The 18,732-nt window shown below is 57.1% G+C and overlaps 1 protein-coding gene and 1 pseudogene across 3 annotated transcripts in view; one reads left to right on the forward strand and one right to left on the reverse strand.

Annotated features, from left to right (window-relative positions):
* HSPG2 (heparan sulfate proteoglycan 2) overlaps positions 1-18,732 on the reverse strand; it is a 117,598-nt gene that overhangs the window by 46,395 nt on the left and 52,471 nt on the right. The window contains exons 10-33 of one of the 2 annotated variants that reach the window (XM_025380928.1): positions 17,979-18,110; positions 17,679-17,823; positions 17,434-17,585; positions 17,195-17,341; positions 13,615-13,778; positions 12,930-13,109; positions 12,637-12,833; positions 12,381-12,528; positions 11,270-11,397; positions 10,860-10,946; positions 10,713-10,771; positions 10,470-10,537; positions 8,782-8,922; positions 8,500-8,676; positions 8,133-8,312; positions 7,901-8,019; positions 7,169-7,280; positions 6,894-7,007; positions 6,684-6,811; positions 6,202-6,288; positions 5,644-5,693; positions 5,269-5,363; positions 4,893-5,033; positions 4,439-4,630 (exon numbers count right to left, since the gene is read on the reverse strand). In XM_025380928.1, the coding sequence (XP_025236713.1) occupies positions 4,439-4,630; positions 4,893-5,033; positions 5,269-5,363; positions 5,644-5,693; positions 6,202-6,288; positions 6,684-6,811; positions 6,894-7,007; positions 7,169-7,280; positions 7,901-8,019; positions 8,133-8,312; positions 8,500-8,676; positions 8,782-8,922; positions 10,470-10,537; positions 10,713-10,771; positions 10,860-10,946; positions 11,270-11,397; positions 12,381-12,528; positions 12,637-12,833; positions 12,930-13,109; positions 13,615-13,778; positions 17,195-17,341; positions 17,434-17,585; positions 17,679-17,823; positions 17,979-18,110 (3,143 nt within the window). Of the gene's footprint in view, positions 1-4,438; positions 4,631-4,892; positions 5,034-5,268; positions 5,364-5,643; positions 5,694-6,201; positions 6,289-6,683; positions 6,812-6,893; positions 7,008-7,168; positions 7,281-7,900; positions 8,020-8,132; positions 8,313-8,499; positions 8,677-8,781; positions 8,923-10,469; positions 10,538-10,712; positions 10,772-10,859; positions 10,947-11,269; positions 11,398-12,380; positions 12,529-12,636; positions 12,834-12,929; positions 13,110-13,614; positions 13,779-17,194; positions 17,345-17,433; positions 17,586-17,678; positions 17,824-17,978; positions 18,111-18,732 lie in introns of both variants that reach the window. The other variant, XM_025380923.1, reaches the window with a different exon arrangement.
* LOC112621489 lies at positions 14,853-15,296 on the forward strand (annotated as a pseudogene). The gene has a single exon (XR_003118738.1). The product of XR_003118738.1 is annotated as a 60S ribosomal protein L31 pseudogene (transcript).

Consider the following 18,732-nt stretch of genomic DNA (forward strand, 5'->3'; position numbering starts at 1 on the left):
AATTCTCCCACTTCAGCCTCCCAAGTAGTGGGATTACAGGCGCCCGCCACCACGCCCAGCTAGTTTTTGTAGTTTTAGCAGAGACAGGGTTTCACCATGTTGGCCAGGCTGGTCTCGAACTCTTGACCTCAGGTGATCCACCTGCCTCGGTCTCCCAAAGTGCTGCGATTATAGGCATGAGCCACCGCGCCCAGCCAGGAAGCTGAATTTTTTTTTTTTTTTTTTGAGATGGAGTCTTGCTCTGTTGCCCAGGCTGGAATGAAGTGGCACAATCTTGGCTCACTGAAACCTCCGCCTCCCAGGTTCAAGCGATTCTACAGCCTAAGTAGCTGAGATTACAGGCGCCTGCCACCATGCCCTGCTAATTTTTGTTTTTTCAGTAGAGACAGGGTTTCACCATGTTGGCCAGGCTGGTCTCAGACCTCACGTGATCCACCCGACTCGGCCTTCCAAAGTGCTGGGATAACAGGTGTGAGCCACCACGCCCAGCCTGTTATGTGTATTCTTAAGAGGTACTTGAAATTGTTGGAACAAAATGGAGGCAATATTAATACTCATCTAAGGCCAATGCCAGCACTCATGATGATAATAATGATACCAATGGTGACAGGAATGATAATCGGATGGACTACGGGAGGGCAGGGCCCACTCTGCCTGCTCTGCCTGTACACGACGCAGCACACAGTAAATACTTAATTAATGCTTCTTGAATGACTGAGTGCAGTACCAAAAACTAGGCGTCTCGACACAAGGTCAAGAAAGCCCAGAGAAAAGGCACTAGAGGAACCCTCCCAGGCGAGACAGCTCCTCTGACAGGGGTCAGGGGCCAGGGGTCAGGGGTCAGGGCCCACTGAAGGACACGGGCAGGCTGACTTCAGTCTCAGCTGTGCTTTGACCTGAACGTCCCAGGCAAGTCTCTACCCACTGTGGGCCTTGGTCTCCCTCTTTGTGTCATAAAGGGCCTTGACAAAGGGCCCTCTGATATTTTAGGATTCCATGACACCCCTATAATCCCCCCAAATCCTTGTTACCTTGTCCCCCAGGAAGGCCCGGGGCAGCTGCCAGTAATAGAGGCTTCCAGGGAGCAGAGAGAAGCCTTCGTAGGAGAGAGAGAACTAGGAGGGAAGGGCAGGTGGTGAGAGCCGAGGGGAGCGGGGGTGGGGGTGGGAGGGCGGAGGTGGTCCCGGCAGGGGTGGACCGTCATGGGAGAGAGGCCCAGTGGCAGGGCAGAGACAGAGCCAGCCCCCCACCCCCACCTGACAGTGCAGGTCCTGGCCCTGGTCTTTGGACAATTTTCTTTCCAATCCCAGCCCAGGTCCCTAGCTGATGTCTCTGGGCATGGCCTGGGTCCGCCTCTCCTCCCATCTGGTGGGTCTCTTGTGGACCCCAATGTTTACACAGCACATCAGTGAACAATTCCAATGGGGTGGCTCCTTTCATATGTATTTGAAAGCAAGTAATCAGCCTAACTGAGTTGGTATATGATTGAGTTAAAGGAAAATTTGAAAGAAATAATAGTCCAAGTAGTTCACAGAAATTGGTGAAGTTGGTTCAGAAATGACTGAAGTCTAGAAAGCATGGTGGGTGGGGATCCCTTGATGGGCACCTTGGCACATACCTGAGAGCCTGGTGGGAAAGACAGAGAGGCTGAGGAAGAGGTGGAGGAGGAGGAGGAGGAGGAGGAGGAGGAGGAGGAGGAAGAAGGGGGTGCTGCTCGCAGAGCAGCTGCAGGCTGCGGATGAGGAGAGAGCCCCTGGGGAGGGGGTTGCGGGTGGGCAGCAAAGCTGGACAGAAGCTGCCAGATCTCAGCATCCATCCGTCTCTGAGCCTCGTCCACCTGGGGGACCAGGAGCCGAAGAGCGGTGAAAGGGAGCAGAGAGGGACAGAAAGGACGTCCGTGAGGCTTTACCTCCCTGTGGGCCCAGCCAGCCACCCGCTATGCACTGTTAGCTCACAAGTGCTGATACTTGGCACTCTGGCCCTTGTACCCACTGCTCTCTTGTTCCTCCTGAGCCAGGCGGGGATATCCTGGGATGGGCTTGGCTGCCTATGGGCCGTGACTGATGGGAGAAGCCCTACAAAGGGTGCCCAGCAAGGGATGGGCAGAAGTGCTGGAGGCAGCCCCAGGGGCATCTGGAGGGGGTTGTTGCTCCTCGGCCTGACTCTCTGTGTGTGCCCTGGCACCCGCCCAAGCCACTCATGGTTCTGGAATGTTTCCCAAGGGTGACACCAGAGCAGACCAGGCATCAGGCTGGGGTCTGGCCTGGCATAGGGGAAATGGCACAGGAAGGCTGGGGTCTTTGCTCAGGTGCCTGCCTGGACTCAGCTCTTTGGTCTCCTACAACCTGTCCTAGCCAGGTCCTCAGTTACCTGTGATGCCTGCTGTGCCTGGTCCCTGCCCTCTGGGGGCCCTGGGATCCTCCCAGCTGTCATGGCTGCCCGCAACTGCTCCTCTGAGAGGGACGTGCGGTTCTGATGAAATGGAGGGAGCAGGCCAGCTAAGACCTCCCAAGGTCCCGGAGCTGGAGCCATGGGCAGGGTCCTCTACCCATGGGCGTGGTAGTTAGAAAGGCCCACACTAATTAGGAAGAAAGACGCATGCCCCCCCTCTCCAGGCTGGCACCCCGGGGTTAACTCCAGGTCGCCCACGTGCACACAGAGGGTTAACAGTGGTTGCTTGACAGGCAGGGCCAGGAGAACCTGGGGGGGCTAGATACAGTCACGTGGATTAGCATCGGGTTAGTCTCCCTGCTACCTCAGTTGCCATTCTGACTTCAGACGGTTGGCACCAGGACCAGAACACAGCAGGTGAGGCAAGGTGGGGCACACACCCTCCTGACTCCAACCCTGGGGCCATGGGACACTGCCTGGGTTCATGCAGACCCCCAATGCCTTGGGCACTGCGCATCTCCCCACACAGGGCTGGGAGCACCCAAGAAGGCGCCACACCCCATTACACCAACTTCACAGCACGCACATCCTGGGCCTACCTGGTGAGCCCGGCGCAACCGCGCAAAGTATGCCTCTCCCTATGGGGCGCAGGGAAATGCCAGGACAGGAGACAGAGATAGGTCTGAGAATTGCAGGACAGAGCAGCAGAGAGGCCAAGAGATAGCAAACCCCAGAAGGGAGAGGGGAGAAGGGACCAGAAGGCAGCCAGCCCTGGGAGAAGCCCGGAGTACCTGGCTCTGTCCAAGGAACTGGGATGGGGCAACCCCAGAGCGCCCCCTCCCAGGTGTCCCTGGCCCCCTCACCCCTTGCCTGGGGGCACATCTGCTGGAACACTGGCCTCGACCAGCAGTGGACTCCTGTGCCAAGACCCACTTGCCCTGGGTGCGACCAGATGCCTGTGCTGCTCAAGGAACACATTTGGGCAGGCTGTCCCAGAGCCCAGCCCTGAGTCCCTGCCCCCACCACACCATCGCCACCGCCATCACCACCTTCCCACTAGACCCTGTTCTGGAGTAGCAAAGACAGGTTCACCTCTGACTGGCAGAGTATTTGTTTGTTTGTTTTTTGAGACAGTGTCTTACTCTGTCACCCAGGCTGGAGTACAATGGTGCAATTATGGCTCACTGCAACCTCCCCCTCCCGGGCACCAGTGATCCTCCCACCTCAGCCTCCCTAACTAGCTGGGACTACAGGCATGCACCAACACGCCCAGCTAATTTTTTGTATTTTTTTGTAGAGACGGGGTTTCGTCACATTGCCCAGGCTGGTCTCAAACTCCTGAGCTCAAGTGGTCCTCCCGCCTCTTGTCTTCCAAAGTGCTGGGATTACAGGCATGGGCTCTGGCCTTCAGCAGAGCATTTGAAGGGCAGCCTCTGACCTGGGTTTGGATTCCAGCATTCCCACCTCCCAGCTGTGGGGCTTTGGGTAAGGTACCGAGCCCCTCTTGCCTTAGTTTCCTCATTTATGAAATGGGGCAGTAGCAGGACCTGGCTCACCCAGTTGTGATTTGTGACTTGTAAAGGACGCTGCCTAGCACAGAGTGAGAGCTCAACACACATGACCTATGATGAGAATTACTGTGTCCAACACAAGTACAGAGCCAGCAGCGTGGATGAGTGAAGTTGGAGTGGGCATGTGAATGACGCTGAAACTGTGTCTCACTCGTCTTTGCATTTCCCAGCCTCTCCTAGGACCTGTCTGTTGAATAACTGCATGAAAGCTAAAAGTCATGAACAGCTGAGCACTTATTATGTGCCAGGCATGATCTCCAATCCCCTCAGCTACCATGAAGTTGAGGTTTATCAAATGGTGTCTAGCTGGCAAGCAGCAGAGCTGGGGTTTAGACCAATGTCTATGGGACCGCAAAAGCCACGTGCCTAACCACGATATGGCCATGCAGGTGGCAGGTGCCTGCCTGCTGAGAGACGGCGCAGAGGTGAACTCATGTCTGAGTCACCACTGACCCTGGTGCCAGGCTGGGGCCCACCTTGTCTCCCTGGTATGTCTCCGGCAGCTGCCAGTAGAAGGATTCGTGGCCAAGGTGGGCGAAGTTGCCAAAAGAGAGCTGGGCACCCCCGGGCACGGGTTCCACAGTGAATTCTCCAGTCAGGCGGCTGTTCCGCTGTGGGTTCACTAGGGCAAAGCCTTGGAAGTCCCCAGGGGCAAAGTGGGTGGAGATCTGGCAGGGGAAAAAGAAGGAGGCGTCAGCCTGGGCACTGGGGTGCCTTGGTGGGGGATGGGGTGCCTTGGTGGGGGATGGGGCACGGGAGGGTGTTAAGGCGGGGAATGGGGTCCTGCTGAGATCAGGGCTGGGAGAGAAATAATGGGGGCATGTGACGGTATTGAGGCAGGGATGAGGGTCACTGGGCTCAGTGCTGAGATGGACAATACCAGGCAGCAGGTGGCAACCCCGCCTGGGGCTGGGCGGCACAGGCTCTTACCAGGTGGCGCGTGTAGGCGGAGCTGGCGCACTGCTGGGTGATGCCCATACAGAAGCAGGGCAGGCAGCCCTCGGGGTTGCTGGCGTTCAGGTGGAAGTGGTGGGGCCGGCAGTGGCTGCAGGTGAGGCCTTCCACCTGGGCCTGGGTAGGTGGATGGAAGGAGGCAGGCAGGGGACTCAGTGGGTCTCCTGCACCCCCAGCAGCCTGAGGCCAGCTTCCCCGGCCGCTTCCAGCAGCCCTGGGCAGCCCCTGCCCCATTCCCCATGCTCTGCCCTCCATGCCCAGGTCTCGGCTTCCACCAGATGCTGCCTGATTTCCCCGAAGGCTCTAGGCAGTGGGGCAGAGCGTGTCCCTCGGGGCAGGGATTCGGACTGACCTTGCACTGGCACTGACCAGCAGTGTCACACTGGCTGCTGACACTGCCTTGGGGGTCACAGTTGCAGCCTATGGGCCCTGGCACCTGGCCGTCTCCTGAGGTGGAAGAAAGCCATGGCTGGAGCCCCAAAGCCACCACCCAGCACCCCTCTCCCTCCACTCTGCTCACCGAGAGGGAGCTCTGATTTCTGACGTGAGCACTCAACACTCTCACAACAGCCCTTGGAAGTGGTGGGGCCTGCTCCTATCCCCATTTTACAGATGAAGAAACTGAGGCTTGGACAGGCAAAGCCAAAAGGGAGTAAAGGCTTCTGTCCTAGTTCCGCCTGGGGACACTGGGTAACCCGACCCCAACGACCTCCCCAATCTTACTCACTCTGGCATGGCTGGCCCTGGCTGGGGTTGCCATAGTAGCCAGGGGCACACCTGCAGAGAGAGAAAGCCTCTGATGAATTTTGGATGAAGGGAAGCAGAACCCCAGGGCTGGGCTGGGGGTCTCATACTGAATTCAATGGCCTCGTGCACTACAAGAAACCAACAGCCTGACTCGCCCATGTTACGGGGAAACTGGGCAGAGAAGAGCAGGGATGCACCCTGGACCACACAGCCAGTGAATCGGGGCAGTCAGGAACCCAGGAGCTTCAGGAAGAAGCAGGGGTTTTGTGGGAAGACTGGCCTGGCTGGGGCAGGGGACCAGGGGGCTGAAGGTGAACCGCAGGCTAGGATGTATGTCTGAGGATCTTGAATTCTGGGCTAGAGGTTGAGGCTCCCGAGGAGGGGAGCTGACTGTCTTCTGGGGCCTGTGCAAGGTTAAGAGTGAGAGGTATCCCTGATTCCTCTGGGTTGGGAGGGCTGGGCCCTGCCCGAGGACTCCAGGGACACCCGCTGTGTGCCCCCGTGTGCATTCCCCCACCCTCTCCATCCCCTGCCTCACCTCTCGCAGTGACGCCCGCTGTGGCCTGGGGAGCACGCATCACAGGTGGGATGGCCGTCTGTGTCCAGAAAACAAGTGTGGGCAGCCCTGAGTAGAGGGGGCAGATTTCTAGTCAGTAACGCAGTGGCTTCTACCTCTCCCCTTATTCTCCTTCAGGCCCAGGGGAGAGGGGAGGGGAAGAACAGGCAAGTGAACTCATGTGTCCTGAGTGCCACTGCATGCCTGGCACTGTGCTAAGAGTTCCACATGCGTCGCCTCATTCAACTCTCACACAAGGGGCTGAGGAGGGTGGACTACCCCATTTTACAGATGAGGCAGCTGAGGCCCTGAAAGTGAAGTGTATTTCACACCAAGTGACACTGAGGAGGCAGCAAGGCCAGGGTTTAACCACTGCCTCTCAGAAGGGCCCTGGAGGAAGGGTGTGTGGGAGGGTCTGGTAGACATTTCAGGGCAGGGCAGGTACGGGCGGGAACCGGACGCACTGGCCGGCAGCAGGGTCTCCGTAGCAGGGGCACAGCTGGCAGTCCTGTGGTGTCCCCCGCTGGGCGTCCCCGTAGTATCCTGGCTGGCACTGCTCACACCGAGGGCCCTCTGTGTGATGCTGGCAGCCCTGGAGGAGCAGGATGTGAGTTGAGGCTGGGCACCCAGAGGCCACAGATCGCTGAGGTGGGGGGAAGGAGGGCAGGACTCACCTGGCAGGCACCTGTTTCTGGCTCGCAGGCCTCTGAGTGACCATGGCAGCTGCAGCGTTCGCAGGTACCCAGGTAGAGGCCACTGGGCGTGCGTGTGTAGCCTGTGTCACAGTCCTGGGGGCAGAAAGATGGCAGTGGGAGGGCCTTCTGAACACGGCCCATTCGGGTAGGGGCACTGGATGGCCAGGGCTGGGGAAGTGGGGAGGGCTCATGGAGAAGGGGTGGGGAGCACTATAGAGGGGGCTGGCTGGGCCGGCGTGGGGCCCAGGACTCACCTGGCAGGATGGGCCACGGTACCCAGGTGGGCAGGAGCACTGCTCCACTTCCAGCGCGGGGTCCTGGCCGGTTTCCTCAGGCACAGCCACGTCCATGCTGATCCCAGAGACCCTGGCGTGACAAGACCCCACATGAATAGGACCGCTGGCTCTGTGCCAGGCACGCCTGGAGTCCTCCACTCGGAGGGTGTGGTCAGTCCTCCCGACAGCCCTGTCACAGCGCTGCTGGGGCCCTGTCCAGCTCTCCAGAGGCTGTGAGGGCCGTGGCAAACAGCCGTTACCTGCAACTTACTCCAAACCATCACCCTTCCTCACCTGGAGAGGTTATACCACCCCGTCCCCCTGGGGTACCCAATGACAGGCTGATACAAGCTACAAGAGCCTACGTGCCTGAAAGTAAGACCACTCTCCGGCAAGTGACTCTCCAGAGCTCCCCGTGGGCTGAGGCTGGGGCTAGACTTGACCTGCGACTACATCCCTGCGTGGCCCTCCCACTCCTGCGTCCCTCTCCTTGTGAACCACGTGCACCCCAATCCCCATCTCAGGCTTCCTTCTAGGGAGCCTGACCCCAGACCAGCCTGTAACAGAGACATTGTTAGACTCTCCATTTCACAGACAGGGAAAGTGAGGCACAAAAGGGTCACAGTCTGTAAGTGGCTATGCCGCACTGCACCGCGTAGACAGAGTCCCTTCCCCAAGCCCATGCTGGTCCTCCCGCCCGGCTCCAGACACCTGCTCTCAGCGGGCTGCTGGGCGTAGGACGCTCGGACCAGGAGGGTGTCGATGCCTGCCAGCGCCATCAGCAGGTGCTCCCGTGTGGCTGGCTGCCCATCGGGCCGCTGCCATGCTTGCTGCCAAGGAAAGGACATGTGTGCTCAGCCCCGGATGTCCTGGAGTATTGATGCTGGAGAGGCAGGAGCAAGGGCCTGCCCGCACCCTGTCCCCGGGGGACAGAACTGCTCACCTCCCGGAAGGGCACAGTGAAGGTGCTGGGCTGGCCGGGGCTGGGCTCCTGGGCCGGGTGGTGCTCTAGGATGATGTTGTTACCTTGCAGCACCACCAATGGCTGCCCGTGCAGGGGTGTGGAGCCTGGCTGGGACCGCTGGGTCACTGTGAAGCGCAGCTCTCCTCCATAGGAGGTCACCTGGGACCAGGGTTAGATAGGAGCTTAGCAGGGGCCTGAATTCGGGCCCTGTCGCTGCTCCAGCCACCTTTTCCATGCGATGTATCTCACTGTTCTCCCAAGGCACCACGACCCTCCTGCCTCCAAGCCTTTGCCTGTGCTGTTCCTGCTGCCTGGAGTTTCCTTTCCCTTCCCACCCACTACCCACCTTGTCCCCCAGGAAGCGTGAAGGGAGGCTCCAGAAGTAGGGTCCAGATAGGAGTCTGTGGAAGGAGGAGAATCCCAGTTCCCCGGGCGCGGAGGAGAAGATGCCCTCGTTGGTGGTGTGGGTGCTTGCAGCGTTGATCAGGCTGAAGTGACCAGGCTCCTCAGATGCCCCATGCACCTGGGAGGAGGAGAAAGGGCTGGGATGGGGGCCATGGCCTGGGACTGGCACTTGGTCTTCCAGCCCAGGGCTTGGCGGTCCTGCCCGCCCACCTTGCAGAGGTACCTGGGCACGGCTCCAGGAAGAGCTGGTACACTGGCGACTGACACCCATGCAGAAGCACTTGAGGCAGCCATCGGGGTTTTGGGTACTCAGATGGAAAGAGCCGTCAGCACATTCATTGCACAAGCGCCCCACCACATTGTTCTGCAGGCACAGAGTTGGAGCTGAAGGACAGCCCAGGGGAGAGGCTGCCTGGAGCTCAGGCCGAATCCACCCTCAGTCCAGATAAGAACCTGAGACCCAGGGGAGCCACTGAAAGAGCACACGTGGCTGGGCGCAGTGGCTCATGCCTGTAATCCCAGCACTTCAGGAGCCCAAGGTGGGTGGATCACCACAGGTCAGACGAGTTTGAGACCAGCCTGGCCAACGTGGCAAAACCCTGTCTCTACTAAAAATACAAAAATTAGCCCAGCATGGTGGCACACAGCTGTAATTCCAGCTACTCAGGAGGCTGAGGAAGGAGAATCGTTTGAATCTGGGAGGTGGAGGTTGCAGTGAGCCGAGATCGCACCACTGCACTCCAGCCTGTGCGATGGGAGCGAGACTCCATCTCAAAAAAAAAAAAAAAAAAAAAAAGAAGAAGAAGAAAGAGCACATGTATGAGGCATCATTACCATCTGAACAGTAATTCCCACTTAACAAGTGCTTAGGCAAGCATTTTTCCCGTTTCTCTTTGGCTGCCAGGGGGTTCACCAATAAATTTAAATTTGAAATACAGCGACTTGATTGAAATAATTGCTGCTTCTATTTATGGAGTGTTTCATGCACTGTTCTGCTTTCCATTTGACATCACCTCATTTAACTCTCCTAAGGACCTTGAGAGGTAGATGATACCTTCATCCCTCACATGAGGAAACAGAGGCTCAGGGATGTGAAATGACTTGCACAAAGTTACTCAGCTTGCTTATCCACTCTGGGATTGAAGACCAGGAGTGCCTGACTCCAGAATCTGTCCATTCTTTTTTACACTGACACTTGATACTCACATTCTTTTCTTTTCTTTTTTTTTTTTTTTTTTTTTGAGACAGAGTTTCGCTCTTGTTGCCCATGATGGAGTGCAGTGGCATGATCCTGGCTCACTGCAACCTCTGCTTCCCGGGTTCAAGTGATTCTCCTGCCTCAGCCCCTTGAGTTGCTGGGATTATAGGCGCCCGCCACCACGCCCAGCTAATTTTTGTATTTTTAGTAGAGATGGAGTTTCACCATGTTGGTCAGGCTGGTCTTGAACTCCTGACCTCAAGTGATCCACCTGCCTCAGCCTCCCAAAGTGCTGGGATTACAGGCGTGAGCCACTGCGCCCGGCCAATGCTCCCATTCTTAACGCAAGTGACCTCCCTTCTCTGGCCTCCATTTCCTTATTCACAAATTGGGGACACTAATATCTATATCATTGTATCAGTGTGACAATGGACAAAGTATGGCAAAAGCAAAGGTACAATGCAGATACAAAGGCTGCATAAAGAATGACTGGGACTTGAACTCAGGTCGCCTGACTCCCTAACAAGTGCTCCTTCCCAACACCAGGCCATCTCTCCTGGTACAGAAGGCCGGTCAGCCAGGTCCACTAGTCTCTGACTATGTTACCACCCACTGGCCAAGGATCTATGGAGAGGACAGAGCTTCCTTCCTCCTTCTCCCAGCTGTGGTGCTGGGCCCAAGGCCTCTGGGTGGGTGGCGGATGGCATGCGTACCTTACAGCGGCAGGCCTCGCCGGAGGTCCCCACGCTGCCACGTTCATCACAGCGCACAATCTCCTGGTCTGGGACACAAAGTGGGTGTTGGCAGGGCAGGTGGGAATGGGATAGACACAGTTCAGGCAGAGGAACGGCGGCTCTCTAAGGATCATGAGCTGGGGCAGGGAGGGAGGGTACCTGGTGTGCAGCCCAGGTTGGGTTGGGAGGTGGGTGTCAGGGGATGGTGGCAGCCATACTCACTGACAGGCCTGCACTTCCCGCCGGGCTGGATGGGGTTGCCCTCATATCCGGGGGCACAGCTAGGGGAAAAAGGGGGCCCCCGTCAGTGGCACTTCCATGACCCCACTCAGGAGCCCCCTTCCTGCAGCCCCCAAGGCTCTCCCTCACCTCTCACAGCGGCGGCCGGTGTAGCCTGGGGCACAGGCGTCACATGTGGCTTGGCCATCCGTGTCCAGGAAGCAAGTGTCTGAGAATCTGTGGGTATCAAGTAGACAGGGCATGGGGCAGGGCTGCGGTCAGGCTTTCTCCTCCCACCCTGGGAAATGACCGCTGTCCACACAGACACAGTGTGCCATGAGGCATGACACCATCTCCCTGCCCGGCACAGCAACTATGGGAAGTCAGGGGGCTCATTATACAGACAAGGAAACAGAGGCCTAGAGAGGTCAAGGAGCACAGGATAACTTAGTGACCAGGCGGACATCTGAATCCAAGTCTCCCGCCTCCCTGCCCAGAGCATTCTCCCGGCCTGCTGCACGGCCCCCAGCCAAATCCCCCCACCCGGAGCCGGGGCTGACCTGCGGGAGGCATCGATGTATGGGCAAGGGCAGGGCCGGCAGGCAGTGGCCGTGGCCTTCGTGGCATCCCCAAAGAAGCCAGCCTTGCACTTGTTGCACTGTGGCCCCTCCGTGTTGTGCTGGCAATTCTAGGAGAAGGAAGAGGGTATGGCTCAACTTCTAGAGCAGAACTGGGCCAGATGCTGTGGGGGGCCTTGGAGGCTGTCTGGCTCAGCCTCCCCATCACGCTGGAGGCACGGCTTTGCAGACAGGGGACCATCGACTGCAACCACTTATAGATGATGGGGAGCTCATCACCTCACACGGCAGCCTGTCCCATAGATGATTCTAAATGCCTGCTTTTTATCGACCTAAACCTGCCACCCTCTTCCAATCTGCACCCACTGGCCAGTTCTGCTCCCCAGAGTCTGTTTCTTCTACCCGACACCTTTGCAGGGATTTGGAGATGACAATGCTGCCCTGCTTGAGTCTTTTCTTTTGTCAGCGCCACAATCCCAGCTCTCGCCACCATTCCTAAGAAATAAGGTATCACCCTAAGGGCTCTTCCCCCTAGGGCTGCCCTCTCCAGGTCATGCTTCTTCATCTGACACTCTCCAGGATTAGTCTGATGAGGGTGGAGGAGAGGAGGGCCATCACCTCCCTTGTCTGGATGCTGTATCTCTGGGGTTTGTTGTTGTTGTTTTGAGACAGAGTCTCGCTCTGTTGTCCAGGTTGGAGTACAGTGGCACAGTCTCGGCTCACTGTAACCTCCACCTCAAGTGATTCTCCCGCCTCAGCCTCCTCAGTAGCTGGGATTACAGGCGTGCGCCACCACACCCAGCTAATTTTCTTATTTTTAGTACAGACGGGGTTTCACCATGTTGGCCAGGTTGGTGGCGAACTCCTGACCTCAAGTGATCCACCCATCTCAGCTTCCCAAAGTGCTGGGATTTCAGGCATGAGCCACCACGCCCAGCCTCTATCTCTGTTATTGCATCCAGAGGTCATGATAGTCCATCTGGCAGTCATGACACTCATTCTGGAGGCTTGTGCTGAGCTCATGAACACAGGGAGTCTCGCACCTTGTCCTTGCTCCTATTTTAGTGTCCAAGTGCCAGCTGGCTCTACTCACCAGGCAGTGGCCGTACACAGGGTCACAGGAGCTGGCATGGCCATTGCAATTGCAGCCAGAGCAGGTGCCCAGGTAGGGCCCACCAGGCACCCGAGTGAAGTGGGCATCACAGCTCTCGCAGGACAAGCCAGAATAGCCAATGGGGCATCTGTGGGGACAGGACCGAGAGAGTTGCTGCAAGGACTGTGAGGCCCTGCCGTTTCTCCTCTATCCTTGCCAGGGCCTCTGTGGTTCCCAGCCCTGCCGGCTCAGGCACCTGCACTCCTCCACACTGTGGGCACGGCCATGGCTGGTGGCGTGGGTCACAGTAGTATCCATGGCGATGTCGCTCAGCCCCACGCTGGCCATCTTGGTGTTGTACACGGTCTGGATGAGCACGGCCTCCAGGCTCTGCAGCACCTGCAGCAGCTCCGCGCGCTGCACCGGCCGGCCAGACTCATGGACCCAGTGCTCCTGGGTACGGGTGAAGGTGGCAGGGGTCACACATCAGCACCTACTCAGCCTAAATCCCCCTTTGCTCCCAGCCCTAAGGGCTCAGGCACCACCTACCTCAGAGAACTGGACCTGGCGCTGGTTCAGAGCACCAGGTTGGGTGGGCGTGTGGCCTCGGGAGAGGAGGCGGTACCCGGCACCCACGAGGACCACGTCCGGCCGCTGCACTGGCTCCAGCATGCCACGGGCCAGTTCGTAGCGCACGTTGTAACGCAGGGAGCCACCATAGGAATCCACCTGGCACAACAGGGTGGATCAGGGCGGGCAGCTGTGGGCACACTTGACACCCATCGTGCCTACAAGGTGCCTACAGTCTTCCAGCTCCTCCCTCACTGTGTCTACCTGAGACTCACTGTGTGCCAGGCACTGAGCTAGGTATAGGGAAACTGAGATGGGTGAGACTCAGGCCCTGACTTTAGGGTGTTTGGTCCATGGCAGGGTGTGGAATCATGCAGTGCACAGGGTGCCCAGGGAAGCCAGTGCGGAGGCACAGAACCCAACCCAGGCATGGGGGAGCGGTCAGGGAGGGCTCCTGGGAGGACAGAAGGCCAGCTCTTCTTCCCAAGCCAGCAGTGCCAGGGAGAGGTCCTGCCCTGAATGGCTGAGCCACTGCCACAGGGGGCTGCATCGGGGCACGGCAACACCTTTCCCCCCAAGTCTGCCTTGCTGTCCACCAACTGCAGAGGGAGTGGAGCCCACGGGGATTCTTTCTCCACCCAGGGCGGCAGCCCAGGCCTCTCACCTTGTTGCCCAGGAACTGCTCAGGGAGAGCCCAGAAGGAGTCGTGGACGAGGAAGCGGCGGGACAGGTCGACTAGCTGGAACTCGTGCAGGGCTGGGTCGATCTGCAGCTGCGTGGAGGAGAGGGGTGGCATGCTGGGCTGTGCAGGCATCACCACATTCACACCTGCGGGTGGCAAGAGAGAGGCTAAGGGCTGCAGCCTGGGCCTGCCTGATACACCCACCTTGAGGGGCAGCAACCCAGAAAAAGATGGGAAAGTTCTAGGGGAAATTTGATTTCAAGAAAACTTCGATCTCTCTTCCAAAGTGAAGAAAATGCAGGTTTTGGCCAGGTGCGGTGGCTCACGTCCATAATGCCAGCACTTTGGGAGGCTGAGGCGGGCAGATCACTTGAGGCCAGGAGTTCATGACCAGCCTGGCCAACATGGTGAAAAAAAAAAAAAAAAAAATTAGCCAGGCATGGTGGCGCACACCTGTAGTCCCAGCTACTCAGGAGGCTGAGACAGCAGAATCACTTGAACCTGGGAGGCAGAGGCTGCAGCGAGCTGAGATCGTGCCACTGCACTCCAACCTGGTCCACAGAACAAGACTCTGTCTCAAAAAAAGAAAAGAAAAAAGAAAATGCAGTTCTTTTCCTCCTTCCCAAATACTGGAGCAGCATTTCCCGAAGCATGCTCTGAGAAAGGTAAGTCGATGCCATGGAATGATGGCTGGGGAACCATTTGGGAACCACAGGGTCAAAGAAAGGTCCAGGGGGTTCTTTGCAGCCAGACTTCTCCGGGCCTTTCTTGCTAAGAAACCCACAGACTTTCAGCGCTGGAACAACCCTGCGGGCAGGAGAGCTACACAGGGCTGAGGAACAGGAGCTCCAGTCCAGGTGTGTTGTAAGCCTGGGCAAGGGCCTCAGTTTCCTCATCTGTAAGATGGTGCTTAAAGTAGCCTGCCTCCTAGAGGTATAAGCTAAAATGAGAACACTGACATAAAATGGCTAGCTCTTATTGTTGCTCTTGTTATGACGGGTCATCCAGTCCAACCCTCTCCTATGTACACACACACACGCACAGTACGCCACACGCGAATTCCCTTGACAGCATGCCCCCAGATCGCTAGGACAGCTCCACCCTAGAGAACTTTCGGTGGAGTGAAAATATCCTGTACCTACACTCTTCATTATGGTAACTATTAGGTTGGTACAAAAGTAATTGCTGATTTTGCCATTAAAAGTAATGGTGCTTTCCAACTTGGACCCGGCAGAATGGCTCCCACAAAGAAGGGTGGCGAGAAGAAAAAGGGCCGTTCTGCCATCAACGAGGTGGTGACCTGAGATTACACCATCAACATTCACAAGCACATCCATGGAGTGGGCTTCAAGAAGCGTGCCCCTCGGGCACTCAAAGAGATTCGGAAATTTGCCACGAAGGAGATGGGAACTCCAGATGTGCGCATTGATACCAGGCTCAACAAAGCTGTCTGGGCCAAAGGAATAAGGAATGTCCCATACCGAATCCATGTGCGGCTGTCCAGAAAACGTAAAGAGGATGAAGATTCACCAAATAAGCTCTATACTTTGGTTACCTACGTACCTGTTACCACTTCCAAAAATCTACAGACAGTCAATGTGGATGAGAACTAATCGCTGATCGTCAAATACATCAAATAAAGTTACAAAATTGAAAAAAAAAAAGTAATGGTACTAGCCACACGTGGCCACCGAGCACTGGAGACGTGTCTAGTGCTGCTCAGGAATGAATCGTTGTTATTTCAGTTTAAAGAGCCACACGTGGTCAGTGACTGCCACATTAGGCGGTGCAGCTGTCATGGATGGGGAGGGTACAACCTCCAAAGACCGTCCCTCCCAGCTCTGGACAACTTTGACTCTTAGCAAGTTCTTCCTTACATGGAGTCCACATCTGTCTGCCAATAGGTTCTCCTGCTCATCCTGAATTAACCCCCTGCATCCACAGGGGAGTCCAGCTCCTCACCCACAGAATGACCGAGCACAGCCCCGGGTCTAGGTTACTCTATCCTCTTTCCTCCCTGCTTTCCGGGGATGTCTTCAGGCCTCCTCCCTCCTGGTCACCATCCACACACAGGCCACCTGCTCACCATGGAATTCCCACCACTCCCTCCCCTGGACTATCCAGATTCCAATCAGACAGCCCTGGGTTCAGCTCCCCCTCTAAACTGCTGTGGGAACCCAGGGAAGTTCCACAACCTCTCAGAGCCCTGGGGCTCTCATCTTAAAACTGTGAAATCAGCCCTGACCTTGCAAGGGTTATTGGCAGTTCGATGACTGTCATGTCAAGCCACAGGGCCAACTGCCTGCTCACCAAATGGTGGCCATGGCATTAGTATTCTAAACATGCTGGGGAACAACTTTGGGAAGTAACTAAGTTTTGTTTTGTTTTTAGGGATGGGGTCTCATTCTGTTGTCCAGGCTGGAGTGCAACAGCGTGATCATAGCTCACTGCAGCCTCAAACTCCTAGGCTCAACAGATCCTTCTGGCTCAGCCTCTCAAGTAGCTGGGACTACAGGCGCAAGCCACCATGCCTGGCTAGATTTTTCATTTTTAATTATTTGTAGAGATGCGGTCTCACTATGTTACCCAGGCTGGTCTTGAACTCCTGGCCACAAGCAATCCTCCCTCCCAGCCTCCCTAAGTACTTGGATGACAGGCATAAGCCACCATGCCTGGCCAGGTAACTAAGTCTTATACAAGTCATTTTTAGGTTCCTCAACCAACAAAAGGGCATAAAATGTGTTGAGTGCTTTGGAGCTAACTCTCTACATGCATTTAATCCTCTGCAATGAAGAAGTGAGGGCTGCTTGATGCCAGGTGGGACACGACAGAGCCGGGACCTGAGCCCAAGTCCAGGCAGTGCCCGGGCTCATGCTCTCAGCCATGCTGCCATTCTGCCTCTCAGAGCCAGAAAGAATTGAGTCCAGCCGCCTGCCTCTATCTTTGGGAAAATAGGCCCAGGGAAGCCAAGAGACTTGCCCAAAGACACAGCGGCAGTAAGTGGTGCAGCTGGAGGCCACCCTCAGGCTGAGGAGATGCCGAAGCCTGGGCTCCTATACTCTGGGTACACTGGCACCTCTGCCTCTCAGAATGAGGACAATGACTGTGACATTAGCAAATACCTCCTGGGTGCTGACCATGGGCTGAGCACAATTCCGAGAGGCTTACATACGCGACTCCACTAAGTCCTTACCAACCCCTGGGAGGTAGTTATTATTCCACCCCCCAACTTTATAGATGAGAAAGCAGACACGAGATAGTGGGTAACTTGACCCAGGACACAGGTGGACAGCGCCCACGTCAGGATCTGAAGCAGGAAGCTGGCTCCAGAGCCCGTCCTCTCCGTAACCTGAAGCAGGTAGGTAGCAAGAGGGGATTTGGCTTTTCCTAAACATGGTGGTTTTCCCCCCAAAATGCTTTTTTGACAGGGTTCAGTGTTTCTTCAGTGACTCGTATTCCTTCCCAAAACCTGGCCCCCTCTGTCTGCATCTATCCTCTGTGCCCACTGGAGCCTGGTACCCACCTCCCACCTCCCGCAGCGCTCACCCGCCCTCCAACGCACCCTTGAAGTCATCGGGTTGGTCAAAGCGCAGCCTGATCTGGTCCCGGAAGCGGCGGCTGCTTTGGCACACGCTGGTGATGCCAAAGCAGAAGCAGGGCAGGCAGGAGGCGCTGTGCTCCAGGTAGAAGTGGCCGTCAGGGCAGGGGCCTGCTGGGCGGCATGGGAGGGGGCTGCAGCCAGCTGTGGCGGGCAGCCCAGCTCTGCCCCCACACCCAGTGACACCTGCCCTCCGGCAGTACCTCGCTGTGGGACGAGCTCAAGGACACCGTCAGGAATGCCAAACACCATGCCCCGGGCGTTCATGGCCTCACAGGTGTAGGCACCCTGGTCTGACTCCTTCACGTCACGGATGATCAGTGTGCCACGGCCCCCCTCGCTGGTCACTGTCACCCTGTTGGCCCCAAGACAAGCGGTAGGATCTGGCCTAGGGCTCTGGACCAGCTGTCCCCCATTCCCACCCCACCACCCAGGCCCAGAGCCATACCTGGGATGAGAGGGGATGTGGCCCCAGTTGAGCCTCCAATTGATGATGGGGGTGGGGACGCCAATGGCCACGCAGGTGAAGGTCACTGTCTGGCCCCGGAAAGCCTGGATGGACTCCTGAGGAGGCGTCACCACCTGGGGGGGCACTGAGGAGACCAGGGCAGGGGTGAGGGCAAAGGAAGGAGGAGCGGAGAGAGCGCTCCGAGGGGCTAGGAGGGAGAAGAGTGGAGGTTGAGGCTGTGGACAGAAGCCCCCAGAACCCAGCCCAGGGCCCACATCTCGATCCCAGCTCCCTGCTCACTGCAGCCAAACTCGTCGCTCCGGTCGGGACAGTCACTCTCCTCGTCACAGTGGAAGCTGGCTGGGATGCACACGTTGGTAGAGACGCATCGGAACTGTGTGGGCCCACACACCTCTTCAGGGCGCTTGGTGGCTGGGGACAAAGCCAGGTGGTTCCCAACAGCCCACCCCTGTCCATCCTCCCTGGGTATCCCCGGAGTCACTCTCTCATTTTGCCCACATAACCCACAGTGGCCCTCGCCATGCCTAGTCCCTGCTGCACAACACTGTCCACCTCACAGCCAGCATGATGCGGCCACCAGGTGTCATCGAACCACTCATCACATTACTCAGCCCCCACCCCTCACTCCACCTGCATTCCCCATGCCAGTTATGGCTGGCACATCACTGTCACAACCACAGTGTCACCCAGCCACACTCAGAGTCACAGAAGCGCTATCTTTTTTTTTTTTTTTTTTTTTTGAGACGGAATCTTGCTCTGTAGCCCGGGCTGGAGTGCAGTGGCCGGATCTCAGCTCACTGCAAGCTCCACCTCCCGGGTTTACGCCATTCTCCTGCCTCAGCCTCCGGAGTAGCTGGGACTACAGGCGCCCGCCACCTCGCCCGGCTAGTTTTTTTTTTTTTGTATTTTTAGTAGAGACGGGGTTTCACCATGTTAGCCAGGATGGTCTCGATCTCCTGACCTCGTGATCCGCCCGTCTCGGCCTCCCAAAGTGCTGGGATTACAGGCTTGAGCCACCGCGCCCGGCCGACAA

This window comes from Theropithecus gelada, chromosome 1, assembly GCF_003255815.1.
Source record: "Theropithecus gelada isolate Dixy chromosome 1, Tgel_1.0, whole genome shotgun sequence".
NCBI lineage: Eukaryota > Metazoa > Chordata > Mammalia > Primates > Cercopithecidae > Theropithecus > Theropithecus gelada.